General features: G+C 40.2%; 1 protein-coding gene across 13 annotated transcripts in view; it reads right to left on the bottom strand.

Moving 5' to 3' along the window:
• Window positions 1–12,998, bottom strand: part of MSI2 (musashi RNA binding protein 2) — a 710,736-nt gene that overhangs the window by 77,696 nt on the left and 620,042 nt on the right. For 6 of the 13 annotated variants that reach the window (XM_056556335.1, XM_056556336.1, XM_056556333.1 and 3 more), the window contains exons 11-12: window positions 7,937–7,960; window positions 2,802–2,867 (exon numbers count right to left, since the gene is read on the bottom strand). In XM_056556335.1, the coding sequence (XP_056412310.1) occupies window positions 2,802–2,867; window positions 7,937–7,960 (90 nt within the window). Of the gene's footprint in view, window positions 1–2,639; window positions 2,686–2,801; window positions 2,868–7,936; window positions 7,961–12,998 lie in introns of all 13 variants that reach the window. The other 7 variants (XM_056556337.1, XM_056556342.1, XM_056556332.1 and 4 more) reach the window with 3 other exon arrangements.

Genomic DNA, 12,998 nt, shown 5'->3' on the forward strand with positions numbered 1-12,998 from the left:
GCTGGGAAAAATTCCGAGACAACAGTTATTTTGTATGCTGTTAAAAATAAATATTGCGGTGAAAATCACATAAGAATTATGAGAAAACCGTCACACACAGGGAAAGACACTATATTATGAACTACACTAACTTTACAGCCCCTGTAGCAAAGTCAAATAAAAAAAATGCCCGGAATACCCCTTTAAGAAATAAAAACCATATTGGCAACAAGATGAATATCTCCAGGATGGATGCACCCTATTTCACCCAGTACCGTATATACTCGAGTTTTAGCCGTTCCGAATATAAGCCGAGGCCCCTAATTTCACCCCAAAAACCTAGGAAAAGTAATTGACTCGACTATAAGCCTAGGGTGGGAAATTCATCATCCCCCCATGTCATCATCCCCACTCCGTCATCATCCAGACCCCCGTCATTAACACCTCCCGTCATCATCCCCCTAGTCATCATTACCCCGTCATTATCACCCCGTCATAATGACAGGGTGATGATGATGAGGGTGATGATCACCCTCGTCATCATCCCCCCTTCATCATCACAGCCTATCAATCCCTTCGACATCATCCAGACCCCCCTTTTGTTTTCTACTCACCGGGACGTCCATCTTCGGCCATCTATGCTGCAGGGACTGTCCGGTGTAAAGGGTTAGTCGTTCCGGGCTGTCCATCTTCCCCGGGAAGCCCTCTTCTCCACTCCGGCCCGGCCATGGACTAGTGACATTGTGATGATGACGACGCGCAGGGACGTCCATGCGCAGCAGACGGCCCGGCGCCGTCACTAGTTCGGGGCCGACCCGGAGCGGAGAAGAGGGCCTCCCAGTGATATGGACAGCTCAGAACGACTAACCCTCCCCATCGGACGGTCCCTGCAGCATAGATGGCCGAAGATGGACAGTCCGGACCACCCCTCCACTGGTATTTTTTTTTTTTTTTTTAGTTCACTCGAGTATAAGCCGAGGGGGGGGGGGGGGGGGGCGTTTTCAGCACAAAAAATCGTGCTGAAAAACTCAGCTTATACTCGAGTATATATGGTATTCTATTTACCTGTATATTTCAGTTAGTGTTGGTGACACTGCTGTTAGTTTACCTTTAATTATAGATTTATAACCTATTTATCTTATTTGAATATAAAAAATGAACAGTCTCCGCTATATGCTGACAGCTGACCGGCCTGTCATGTGACCTGATGTTCACTAAAACTAAGCATGAAAAAGTAGCCTATGCTCTTTAGTGACATTTTCCATGATGAATTTTTATTGATTTATTTATTATTATTATTATTATTATTTTTAACAGAATCTAATGGAAGATGGCTCTTATGAGAAATGAAATCCATCTTCTGACATTCACCAAAAACCTGTTCAAGGAAAATTTGTATAAAATGCACATTATATGGCCAGACAGTGCTTAAAATGACCACCACAACGCTAATACATGTTGGCTTATTTACAAAAGCTACTAATAACATTCACAGATATGTGTATATCTTATCTATGTTGCAATATACTGTCTTTAACCCATGCTCTGCCCTTAGATTTTTTTTCTATAATAATATGAGCAGCATGTCTAATAGTTCCCATTTGTTTACCATCATCTGGATTTGGGAGATTCTAGTGAATTTTGTTTTGGTAAATATGTAAATTTTTTTTTGTTCTCGATCTACACACTACTACACTTTCATCCAAAATTCAATAATTGGTTCTCTGCTTCATGTTAATGATTTGTATTGCTTGATACTTCTAAAACTTTTGAAAGAAACTAAAAAATTCAATAATTGTGCCCATGGCTTAATTGTGGACTAGGATTTTGCAATGTACAAGGTGTCTACTTTAAGCAGAAATATGGGTATTTTGGTATAATTTAGAGCTTTATATTTTATAATTCAAAGTTTTATTTGTCTTTGGCAAAAAGGGAAAAAAAGTCCTGGGAGTGAAGGAGTTAAAGGAGTTTTTGACTTTTCAGAATCTCTACTCCTTAGAAGGGTCCCTTAAATCAGCAAATTACAATGTGTCCCCAGAAGTCAGTAGTTAGTGTTCAATCTACCAGCAGCGCCACCCCAGGGAAAATTGAGCATTACGCAGTACCCAATTCAAATCAATGGGCTGTTTGTGTGATGTAGAACAGGACAGGTCCACCAGAGCAAGAGTTGATTTTGTAACCACTCTCCACTCAAGAGGACAAGAGATGAGGATATCGAACAAGGAACCCTACTCTATTAACTTTGAATTCCATTATCGGGTATATAAAAATGGGTTATAAAATAGACAGCCCCTTTAAATCTCATATCTTCTTCAGTAAATTGGTTGCTGTCACAGAATTACAGTATCTCTGTTCTTATAAACACATTGAGATTTTCAAACTATATCCGGGAATGTCATTCATATATTCATTATATAAGGCAACATGGGTCTCACGTTTGGTGGCACATTTTTTACACTATTTCAATTTCAAGTTAAAGGATTTGTTCTCAAACGTGTGCACTACAACTACAAGTGGGTTAAAGATATAGCTTTTTATAGCAATTTCAATTATTATTACCAATATTAAATAAGTACATTTTTGTTTATAAATTAACCAACTAAGTATTATCACGAGCTAGTATGTCGCTATTTCTACTTTTGACAGCAACTGTAACTTACTTGAGAGGGGACGACCTGCGGGTCAAACCTGATACTTCACCTTTAACTTGCAAAGGAAATGAATGACTATAATCAGCAACAGGCACTTAAAATAGACAAACCATGCAACTTGCTTCTATCTAGCGCTACTGTGTGCCCCATTGAGTTTACAAAGCCACCTACCTGATCCTCTGGCTGCTGCAACGGCTGCTGCGGCTACTGGTCCATAGGCTGCTGCTGTAGGGAAACCTATAAAAAATACATATATGATTTAGTTGCAATGAAAATAAAAGCTTAGGCTAAATTATATGCTGGGAAGAGTCAGTGTAAAACTTAAAAGATTTATAACAACATGTTCAAGTGGCACAGATCTCATAAGGGAACTACATATACCCAAGGGAATTAGAACATTGAACTACCAACTATCCCCCCTGCTTTAAATTGAGCAGCCGTTAACATTTTAGATCCAATTTTGGAATATATGTTTTTAGGCACTGGATTGTGATACGGAGCTCTTTTATATTTTACTAGTATATCAATGCATAGGATTTGGAGCTTTGTACCAGAAAAATGAAGCTTTGACTGCTATAAATACAGGGTGATTCAAAATGGATGGTGCAAAATGATAGCCTTGGTTATTGAGACAACATAAAAAAGTATTAACAAAAAAAAAAAAACACTATCTATACAAGTGTAATATATACTCTGCAAGTGTTCCACGTCATTTCCATTGGTGACAGCAGATGAGTACTCACGTTCTGTCCAAACTCTACTGAAACGTTGGATCAGCGGTGCCAAAAACAATAATTTACCAATATTACAATGGTCTTTATGACTGCCAGATCTAAAACACTTCACAATGTCTTAGTGTAGGGTTATATAAAGGACTCTGTGGGATGTTGCCTCTGGTATGAATACAGAGGCTATAATTTGCACCATCCTTTTAAAATCACTCTGTATACATCACTAAATAGTAAAATAACCCTGTTAAATGGTGAACATTCACTTTAAAGATAATCTGTCACCATGTTTTTGCTGCCCATAAATACACTGCTCAAAATAAATAAAGGGTACACTAAGATAACACATCCTAGATCTGAATGAATGAACTAATCGTATGAAATACTTTCGTCTTTACATAGTTGAATGTGCTGACAACAAAATCACACAAAAATGATCAATGGGAATCAAATTTATCAACCCATAGAGGTCTGGATATGAAGTCACACTCAGAATACCACACTACAGGCTGATTCAATTTTGATGTAATGTCCTTGAAACAAGTAAAAATGAGGCTCCGTAGTGTGTGTGGCCTCTACATGCCCATATGACCTCCAAACAACTCCTGGGCATGCCCCTGATGAGGTGGCGGATGGTCTCCTGAAGTCTAGCATTGTCTTGCTTTAGGAGGAACCCAGGGCCAACTGCATCAGCATATGGTCTCACAAGAGGTCTAAGGATCTCATCTCGGTACCTAATGGCAGTCAGGCTACCTCTGGAAAGCACATGGAGGGCTGTGCGGCCCCCCAAAGAAATGCCACCCCACACCATTACTGACCCATTGCCAAACTGGTCATGCTGGAGGATGTTGCCGGCAGCAGAACATTCTCCACGGCATCATCAGACTCTGTCACGTCTGTCACATGTGCTCAGTGCCAGTGGCGAATTTGCCAATCCTGGTGTTCTCTGGCAAATGCCAAATGTCCTGCACAGTGTTGGGCTGTAAGCACCTATGGACGTCAGGCCTTCAAGGAGTTACCACCCTCATGGAGTCTGTCTCTGACCGCTTGAGTGGACACATGCACATTTGTGGCCTGCTGGAGGTCATTTTGCAGGGCTCTGGCAGTGCTGCTCCTGCTCTTGCTTGCACAAAGGCGGAGGTAGCGGTCCTGCTGCTGGGTTGTTGCCCTCCTATGTCCTCCTTTACGTCTCCTGATGTACTGGCCTGTGTTCTGGTAGCGCCTCCATGCTCTGGACAGCACGCTGACAGACACAGCAACACCTTCTTGCCACAGCCTGCATTGATGTGCCATCCTGGATGAGCTGCACTACCTGAGCCACTTGTGTAGGTTATAGACTCAGTCTCATGCTACCACTGGAGTGAAAGCACCTCAAGCATTCAAAAGTGACCAAAACATCAGCCAGGAAGCATAGGAACTAAGAAGTTGTCTGTGGTCACCACTTGCAGAACCACTCCTTTATTGGGCTTGTCTTGCTAATTGCCTATAATTTCCACCTGTTGTCTGTTCCATTTGCACAACAGCATTTGAAATTGATTGTCAATCAGTGTTGCTTCCTGAGTGGACAGTGTGATTGTGATGACATTGTGTTGTTTAAATGTTCCCTTTATTTTTTTGAGCAGAGGCATCGATTCTGGTCCCTCATGCACTTTATTTCCTTATTATTGTTGAAAATTGATGGCCTTTGCCTGTACTGTGCATTGGTAGGTAGCGGCGGGATCTGCAGCTCATGAATATTGTGGACTACAGAATACTCATCTGGAGATTATAAGCTAACCACTGGTGGTTCCAATAGGGGAACAAGTTGTGATCTGCTTACTGTCATTGGATCCTTCACTCCTTTCACACTATACTGTTGCTCTGTTTAAAAGACCTGTTACAATGTCCTGTTTAGAAAACCCTTGATTTTTTTTGATTATCCGTTCTCACCCGTTACAGCACGTTATGACTAACGGAGACTGGAGAAAAATAAGTGCATGTGACGTTTTTTCTCCCATTACAAATAACGCCCGTTAGTCATAATGGGCTATAACGGGTGAGAACGGATAATCAAAAAATCCCATAGACTTGAATGGTATTTTTTAACAGCGATTTTTATGGGTTTTCTAAACGGTACATTGTAACGGGTCTTTAAAACGGAGCAACAGTATAGTGTAAAAGGAGCCTAACAAGTATGGATTGTCCAAAGCGATAAACCCTTTTAAAGTGATTTCCCATTTAATTTAGGACATACATTTTTCCTGAAACAGATTTTATTGGATAGAAATCTCTTAACACTGGTACAGAGAGAAAATTTAGCTACAAAAGCTTCTTGCTCATATCAGATAAAAGTGTGTTGCTTAAACTGGAGAACTGCTTTAGGGTAGGGCCACACGTGCCATTTTTTGCAGCGTATGTGCTGCTGCATATTTTCCTACCCATTGAAGTCAATGGGTAGTAAAATCAGCTGCATATTTCGCTACCCATTAAGGTAAATACGCAGCAGCAAAATATGGAACGTATGACCCTACCCTTAAGGGTATTAAGTGATCTATTTAATTATGTGAACTCCATACACTTCATGGATAATTTATCTATCCATTAGCGTACATTACTGGTTTACATAAAATTATAAATATTTTTATTTTCCATTTAATTAAGCTTGAACAGTAGAAATTCTAAGTTTGTAGTCATAAACTTATACAATTTGCCAGATTTAAATCGCATTACTACATGAACAGATTTATTGAATTAACAATTTCATTTTAATTTATGGTTTACATTCACACTGTAGTAAAATAAAAGAAATAAAATACATATGGAACAAACTTCTCTACATTGTATGGTTTGTACGTGAATGGCATTATTTTGCATTGCTAAAAGAAAAGAAAAATAATGAAATAAATCAGGAAAAACAGTAGCTATGACTGGAGACATTCCACATCCTGAATAAACAGAGGGGCAGCTGCAGAGAATGCCATTTCTTGAGCACTAATCTAGGTGAATGGAACTGCGAGGACGTAAACAGCCTGGCTTCATTTCCTATTCTATTCTTTGTTACAAGAAAAGAATTTGAAATCAGAAGCAAACAAACTGTAAGGCTGCATTCACACCATGATCTGAACTTCCGATACACAGATACGATTTCGGAAGCTCAAATCACCTGAAATCGTATCTGTGCATGGATAGGTATGGAAAGATACGGAGCCATTAACTATTATGGGGCTGCGGACCCGATCATCAGTCAGCTAGTAACTACGATCTGGTCATTTTCTCAGGGGATCAGACTTTTGACTCGGACTGAAAATCGTTGCAGACCACGAGAAAATGACCAGATCGAAGTCACTAGTTGACTACGACGGGGCCGCAGCCCCATAATAGTTAATGGCTCCGTATCTGTCCGTACCTATCCATGCACAGATACGATTTCAGGCGATTTGAGCTTCTGAAATCCTATCTGTGCATCGGAAGGTCAGATCGTGGTGGGAATGCAGCCTAATATTCCCAGTCCTCTGTGCTTTACCTCTTTACTAACCAGAATTATTTTCAGTTTTTAAATGAATAAAAACAAAAACATTATGACTAAAAACAAAGGGAAATTAGATTTGTAAGCGTCACTTTGGACATGGACTGTATGTAGTGCATTCTCTGTACAGCACTGAGAAAAGGTTACGAAAACCTAAATAATACATAATAATTATAATAATATATACTTTAGGAAACAAACCTATAATGTATACATGCAAACTATACACAGTGTAAGAAGGCATATACCCTCAATGGCTACTTTATTAGGTACAACTTACTATTATAGGGGGTGAAAACATTCCTCAGAGATTTTGGCCCATTTGGACACGATGGAATCACACAATTACTGTAGATAGGTCTGCTACACATCCATGACGGGATACTCCCATTCCACCACATCCAAAATGTGCTGTATTAAAGTGAGTTCTGGTGACTGAGGACGACTTGCAGTTCAGTTAACTCTTTGAAATGTTTAAGAAACCAGTATGAGATGATGTGGGCTTTCTGACATGGTGCATTATCCTGCTGGCGTAGCAATTAGGACATGGGTACACTGTGGTCATAAAGGGATGGACGTTGTGAACAACAATACTCAAGTATGCTGTCATGTTTAAATAATGCTCAATCGGTACTAAGGAGACCAAATTGTGTCAAGAAAATGTTGTTTGTGCTCTAAATGTGGAAACTGAAATCGTGACTTATGAGCACAAGCAACATTCTTCCATTGCCGAATTTTGGGGATTTTGTGCAAATTGGAGCCTTAGCTTTCTGTTAGCAGGCAGGAGTGGCACCCGATGTGATTTTTGCTGCTGCCGCCAATCTGCTTCAGGGTTCAATATGTTGTGTTGTCCTTGTCTACATTCCTAAATGCATAAAGTGGTTGCCATGTGATTAGCTGATAAGCTATTTATGTTAACAAGCCATTGAATAGGTGTACCTAATAAAGTGGCCAGTGAGTGTATATAGCTATAAATAACACAAAACTAGAAAGTAACTAAAGGAACAGCTACCTTACACAAGACATCTAGGCTAAACTAAACTAGTTGAAATAATCAATTAAAGGAGACATACTTGCATTTAAATAGGGCAAAATTGCTGTTAATGAAGAAAAAAACATATCTAAGTCAATACACACATCAACCAAGAACCTGCAATAAGAGAAGCCAGTTTGAAAATACAACTTAAACCAAAGTTGTTCTAAATGTACATCATACACAAGATTATAGGTATTTCAGGTACCAACACAAACATTAAAGCTTACTTATTCAAGCCTGGTTATTAACATTCATCCCACAGGTATGCTAAATTGTAAAATGAACACTCTCTAAAAAGAAAGATGGATAAAAATAAAGATGGATTTCTGAGGTGTCAATTAAAGGAATAAAACAGCAAAAAAAGTATATGCTACATAATAAATAGTACAGAGCCTAAAGGGACAGTCCAATACATGTGTCTTTTGCTTTCTTACACTAGTGCCACCCTCTGAGGCCTGGTAATTGGCATAACATCGTGTAGAAGTTCTTTTCTTCACTTACTGGTAACTGAATTGTAACAATTGAATAAAGACATACTAGAATTTGCAAGTATCTACATTAGTACTTTGAGGGCACAATGGTGTCCTTTCTAATCTAAGCAGCTCATAAACATCGTAAGGCTACGTGCACATCTGAATTGGAGCCCCATTTGGGGATCTCTGGTACAGACATGTCAGAAAAACACATAAGATGCTGGAGTTTACATTTGTTGACTATGAATCCAATGCTAAATTAAAACCTCTAATATACAGACTTCTTATACAGTATATATAATAATAATTGAAGCTGAAGTAGTGGGTTACAACTTGGCATACAAACAGTAGCAAACTGTATATAAGAAAGTGACCTGCATTTACAGCTGTTGGGGCATGTTCACAATGCACTTTTATTGGATATCCAAGGTATATATACACATCAAATTTTTAGATGGATGCATCATATAGATGCCATAGTAAAGCTGTGTTTACACACATTTTTTGGGGGGCATTTGTGACATATAAAATGGCAATTTTTTAAATTTATTTAAAGGGGTACTCCAGTGGGGGGGGGGGGGGGGGGGGGGGAATCAACTGGTACCAGAAAGTTAAACCGATTTGTAAATTACTTCTATTAAAAAATCTTAATCCTTCCAGAATTTAGCTGCTGTATGCTCCACAGGAAGTTGTATTTCTTTCTGGATTTCAGTCTGACCACAGTGCTCTCTGCTGAAGACTCTGTCCATGTCAGGAACTTTTCAGAGTAGAAGCAAATCCCCATAGCAAACCTCTCCTGCTCTAGACAGTTCCTGATATGGACAGAGGTGTCAGAAGAGAGCACTGTAGTCAGACTGAAAAGAATTCCAGAAAGAAATGCAATTTCCTCTGTAGTATAGATCAGGTGATAAGTACTGGAAGGATTGAGATTTTTAAATAGACTTCATTTACAAATCTGTTTAACTTTGTGGCACCAGTTGATTTTAAAAAATGTGTTGTCTACCAGAGTACCCGTTTAATATTAAGTTTGATTAAATGCCCATTCAGTAAAACTTTAAGGACACAATCTTACAACTAAAAAAACTTGGGTGTTCATGGCTCAAAAAACTGTCTTTTAAAAAAAAAAAATTTGTTTTTATGGCTGTTTAAATCACATAATGGATGGTTAAGAGCATTTACATAACAGCATTTGCAGCAAAAAAGAGAGAAGACAAAAAGACTGCAAAAATGGCTCAAAAAAACAAATGGCTGTTTTTTTAGGATACCAAAATGGGCCCAAAAATTTAGTGTGCATGTTCTATTAAAGAAAGATAACGTGTAAGAAATGGACAGGTGATCACGTCATTTCCAGTAGTCATACTGTTTTCTTCAGCTAATGGACAAAAATGTTGCTTTCCAGTTGTACAACAAAATAGCGCTCTTTAGATGCATTAGAGCAACATATAAAAGCAAGATTTCTTTCCACCCAGAATTCTCTCCAAAAAAGGCTCAATAAAACATCACTAGGAATGGAATCTATTATCCATAATCTCAGATTAAGAAAAAATAACTGAATAGGATCAAGGTTCTGACAATTTCCATGATGCACAGACTACAATACCAAAACAACAATGACTTTCAATGCTGCAGCTATACAATAAAAGCAACCTGACCACTAGGAATAAAAAAAAATAAAAATGAAAGAACCATGTGGAGTGTATTTCACTTCTTCTAAAAATATACAGCAGGTTCTCATGACTTAAAACTCTGCCACTGCTTTCTATCAAAATACTTCCTGGAATACTTATTGAATACCTTATTAATGTAAGATCAAAACTAGAAGATGTTTATCAGGCTGACTTTTTTTTTTTAGTAGATATATATATATATTTTTTTTAAATCAATACACTCTAGAACAGTGGGGGGTCCTAGGCAGTTCCTCTGCGGGTACGCAAAAAAACATAATGCTAGCAGCAGCCATTGGTCACTGCTTGAAAAGTGGCTGTGGACCACTTTAAGAGAAGTGAGCAGTGGCTGCTTGTAATTGCTGTCCAAATGAGCAAAGCAGGAGGACAGCAGAGGACAAGTGGGTGGGGGTGTGCCAGCGGTCAGACCCCCTGCTATCTGACACCAATCCCCTATACGCAGGATAAGTTTTTTTTTAAACTGGACTACTCCTTGAAGCTGTCCTGTGTGAATATGACTAGTAACACTATGATTATCATTATATAACTTGTAGATACTGAATTTTTCATCAGTTTTCTCCTCTGTAGCTTTCAGTTGTCCTTAAAGGGGTACTCCAGTGCTTACACATCTTATCCCCTATCCAAAGGATAGGGGATTAGATGCCTGATCGCGGGAGTCCCGCAGCTGGGGACGCCCGCGATCATGCACGCGGCACCCCGTTTGTAATCAGTCCCCGGAGCGTGTTCGCTCCGGGTCTGTTTACGCCGTACCGCAGAGCCGGCGGGGTGTGACGTCACGCCCCCGCCCCCGTGTGACATCACATTCTGCCCCTCAATGCAAGCCTACGGGAGGGGGCGTGATACCTATCACGCCCCCTCCCGTAGGCTTGCATTGAGGGGCGGAGCGTGACGTCACACGGGGGCGGGACGTCACACGCCGCCGGCTCTGCGGTCGAGCGTAATCAGACCCAGAGCGAACACGCTCCGGGGACTGATTACAAACGGGGTGCATGATCGCGGGCGTGCCCAGCTGCGGGACTCCCGCGATCAGGCATCTTATCCCCTATCCTTTGAATAGGGGATAAGATGTGTAAGCACCAGAGTACCCCTTTAAGCTAGAGAGTGTAGACTACTGTTATCAAGAGTTCCATACACTTCGCACACAGGAGAGCAGGATCTTGTCTACTCTAACTCTTGAACAGCCTCAAAAGCAACTGCAGCAGCATGGAGGACATTATAGTACAGTATTGACCAGTGTAAGTTGTGAATCCACAGGGGTGAGCTATTACAATACAAGCTGCAGCCTTGTCTCTGTCTGTTTGCCTGTTCCTTTTCGCCAACCCCACTCCCCACTGTCTATAGACTTCAAGGGACAACCCGAACCTGACACTTTTATGAGCACATCTTTCTCAAGAAGGATTTAAGCAATGTTTTGAAAATAAATAAAGGCCGAGTTAGAAAGATATATTTTTCTATGATTAGATACATTACAAGGATTCTTACATTCCCCTGTACTGTGACACTTTTGTTAGGTGTCTTTTTCAATACTGAATGGATATATGTTCTTAGGTCTATGTTTCTCAACACCAGGTACAGAGGACAGAAAAATAATGGTTGAGAAGAATTAAGATAAGGAAATTCTTCAGAAGAAACTCATTTTCTGACACTAGGTGTCTCCCTACTTGTCCAGAGCAAATTTTCCCCAATCTCTTGCACAGTCTTTGGACTCCTGCTGGCCTGACAGACGTCCATAAGCAGGAAATGCAGTCTATAGTGCTGGCCGGGGGGGGGGGGGGGGGGGGTGGAGGGTGCATCCTTAGCCAATCATAGCTCATCTCACACACTTAACTGCTCTGGGCTGTGTGTAGCAGAGTGAGGGAGGATGTTCTCCTGTATAGCTTCAGATGATGTCAAGCCTGCTGGGTAACTTTCTATCCCAGTCTGTGAATATGACTGAGCAGAAAATACAGAACAATATCAAAGTAGAAAACTAACAAATAATAAAAATAAAGGCAGGGGGTTGTTTATCATGATGGGGGCAGTGAACTGAGAAGATTATAACATTTTACAAGATCATAAGAGGTACTCTTTAAATGACTTCTTAAGTCATTAGTAATGGCTGAGTGGTTATGCAGGTAGAACTGCTGCTGATCTGCAAATTTAAAAGGGCCATTTAACAAAACTGCAATGGCCATGTTATAGGCATATTCAAAATTAAAACACTTATCCACAGAAGGGAAATCCAACCACTGGGCCCCCAGCAATCTTAACAATAGGGATCTGAGTCTCAGCTCGGAATGGAGTGACAAATTGCACATGCACACTGTCACTTAATTCATTATCTGTGGGAGAATCTGCGATAGCCTAGCGCTGTACTCTGCTATCTCTGGCACTCCCAAAGGCAAAGTATGGATTGGCCTCACACATTTGCCACCCACTGCTCCATTTCGACTAAAGACTTGGGTCCCGGTTCTCAAGATGTGAATGACAAATGTTGTCTTTTCTTTGCAAATAGTATTGTATGTACCAACAACACCCCCTGGTATGGGTTGTCCTCATGCCCGGATAATACCTTAAGGTTTGATCTATAAAATATTAAAAGACCAGATTTCCTTGAAACTAAAACCAACCCAAGAAGTGATTACGTGGAATGTCTTTTCTTTTTTTGGGGGACTGCATGTTTGCAAAGCCCCCGTTCCATTTTCTGGATATCTTCTACTACCTAAACTGCATAGGCTCTTAAAAATTGGTGACCACATTTAAAATACTCTTTAGCCTTTTAAGGTTTTTATTAACATGCATGTACAGTACATGCCCCCTGCAGAATGTCAGACATGGCTATAGCAGTTCCGTTTGGTCACCTCGAGCCTAGATATTTAAATGCAGGCTCCAGAATAAGGCAGGCTGACATGAATGCGGCTCCACTCCCTACCAGTAGCTGGGGAGTAACTGGAATTAATGA

This window comes from Hyla sarda, chromosome 2 (assembly GCF_029499605.1).
Source record: "Hyla sarda isolate aHylSar1 chromosome 2, aHylSar1.hap1, whole genome shotgun sequence".
NCBI lineage: Eukaryota > Metazoa > Chordata > Amphibia > Anura > Hylidae > Hyla > Hyla sarda.